The 1340-nt window shown below is 46.9% G+C and overlaps 1 protein-coding gene across 1 annotated transcript in view; it reads right to left on the bottom strand.

Moving 5' to 3' along the window:
• Positions 1-733, bottom strand: part of SLITRK2 (SLIT and NTRK-like family, member 2) — a 5635-nt gene extending 4902 nt beyond the window's left edge. The window contains exon 1 of the mRNA XM_010850348.1: positions 641-733. Coding sequence (XP_010848650.1) covers positions 641-733 — 93 coding nt within the window. The remainder of the gene's footprint in view (positions 1-640) is intronic.
• Between the last annotated feature and the right edge of the window lie 607 nt (positions 734-1340).

Raw genomic sequence — 1340 nt, 5'->3', positions numbered from 1 at the left:
TCCCAGGTCTGATAATCAATTGCATTCGGATAACCTTTCCTCAGGATTATTATTGGCCAGGTGTTGGCTTTTTGCCTTCAGTATCTCTGTTTTCCCCTAATTATCTTAAGGTCCCCTTTTAAGGCAACTTTTAAGTTGCACAGTTGGAGTCCATTTGCAAAATGGGAATGTCTGCCCATGGCCCAGAAGGGCCAGGGACTGCCTCTGGTGGGAATGGGGGAGATGAGGCAGCAAAAGTAATGGATGGAAGAGAATGGGAAGAGTTGACCGAGCTATGTGCCAGTCCAGCCAGACACTTCAGCGATTCTTCCCTGCCTCCTGGGCCCTGCCTGCCACAGTCCACACAGGGTCCCATGGCTGGGTGAAGGGTGGCAGAGAGGTTCTGGCAGAGGTCATCAGCCTTCAGAGAACAGCAAGCCTCCTGCCTCTCCCCTCCTCCTTTCCTGTGAAGCTGATGTCCTAGAATTGTCCCACCCAGACAAGTTTTTCTCTCCCCAAGAAGGGCTTTCTAGTTTATAAACAGCTTTCAAGCAACCTGTGGCTTTGGCCAGTCTCCTCCACAATTGGTAGCAGGCTTTCACCTTTCCCCTCCTTTTCTTTTGGGGAAGAGCCCATCCCCATCCAGTAATTCTGGCTTCACCTTGGGCAACACTGTTTCCTTCTGGGCCCTCAAATTTCCTTCTTCTCTGCTAAAGGGCAACAGTAGAGGAACTGCCCCAGAGCTGGAGGGCATAGCCTCCCACCCACCCTGGCAACTACATCATTGCCAGTGGAATGGTGCAGTGCCAGCACGATTAAACTGCCTTCCAGAGCAGAGGGGCATTTGTTTCTACATATTTCCAAATGTTAAATATATAGAGTTCCTAGAGAGAGATGGTTTATTCTGTCATTCATATAACAAACATTTATTAATTAGGTTAATATTTCACTGAAGTGGAAGCCAACATGAGAGCTGGACAATACCTTTGCAATCAGATTCATTTTCTAGATGAGGACATTTCCTCAACCAGGGGAAGTGCTGACTTGCTTAAGTTCAAGAATCTATAAAATTAGAAACAGAACCCAGGGATTCTGAGTCCCAGGCCAGCAGTTCTCCAAAAAACTCACTCCTGCTTACCGTGAATTGGTGGTGGTGGTGGTGGTGATTTACTGAAATGTGTTCTTAAAAACAAAAATTTTGAAAGTGAAATACCAAATATGAGTTTTAGTTTCCAAAGATGGTAATTTCCTGCAGGAGACGGATGACTCTGTCAATACAGTTTTAGGACAGCATCTACTAGCAATTAGGGCGGGGGGTCGTCAATGGATGACGGAGGCGGTTGAAGTCCTTGACATCACGG

Source organism: Bison bison, unplaced genomic scaffold (assembly GCF_000754665.1).
Source record: "Bison bison bison isolate TAMUID 2011002044 unplaced genomic scaffold, Bison_UMD1.0 scf7180017851251, whole genome shotgun sequence".
In the NCBI taxonomy this organism is placed as follows: domain Eukaryota; kingdom Metazoa; phylum Chordata; class Mammalia; order Artiodactyla; family Bovidae; genus Bison; species Bison bison.
This window is presented reverse-complemented; position numbering and strand designations above follow the sequence as displayed.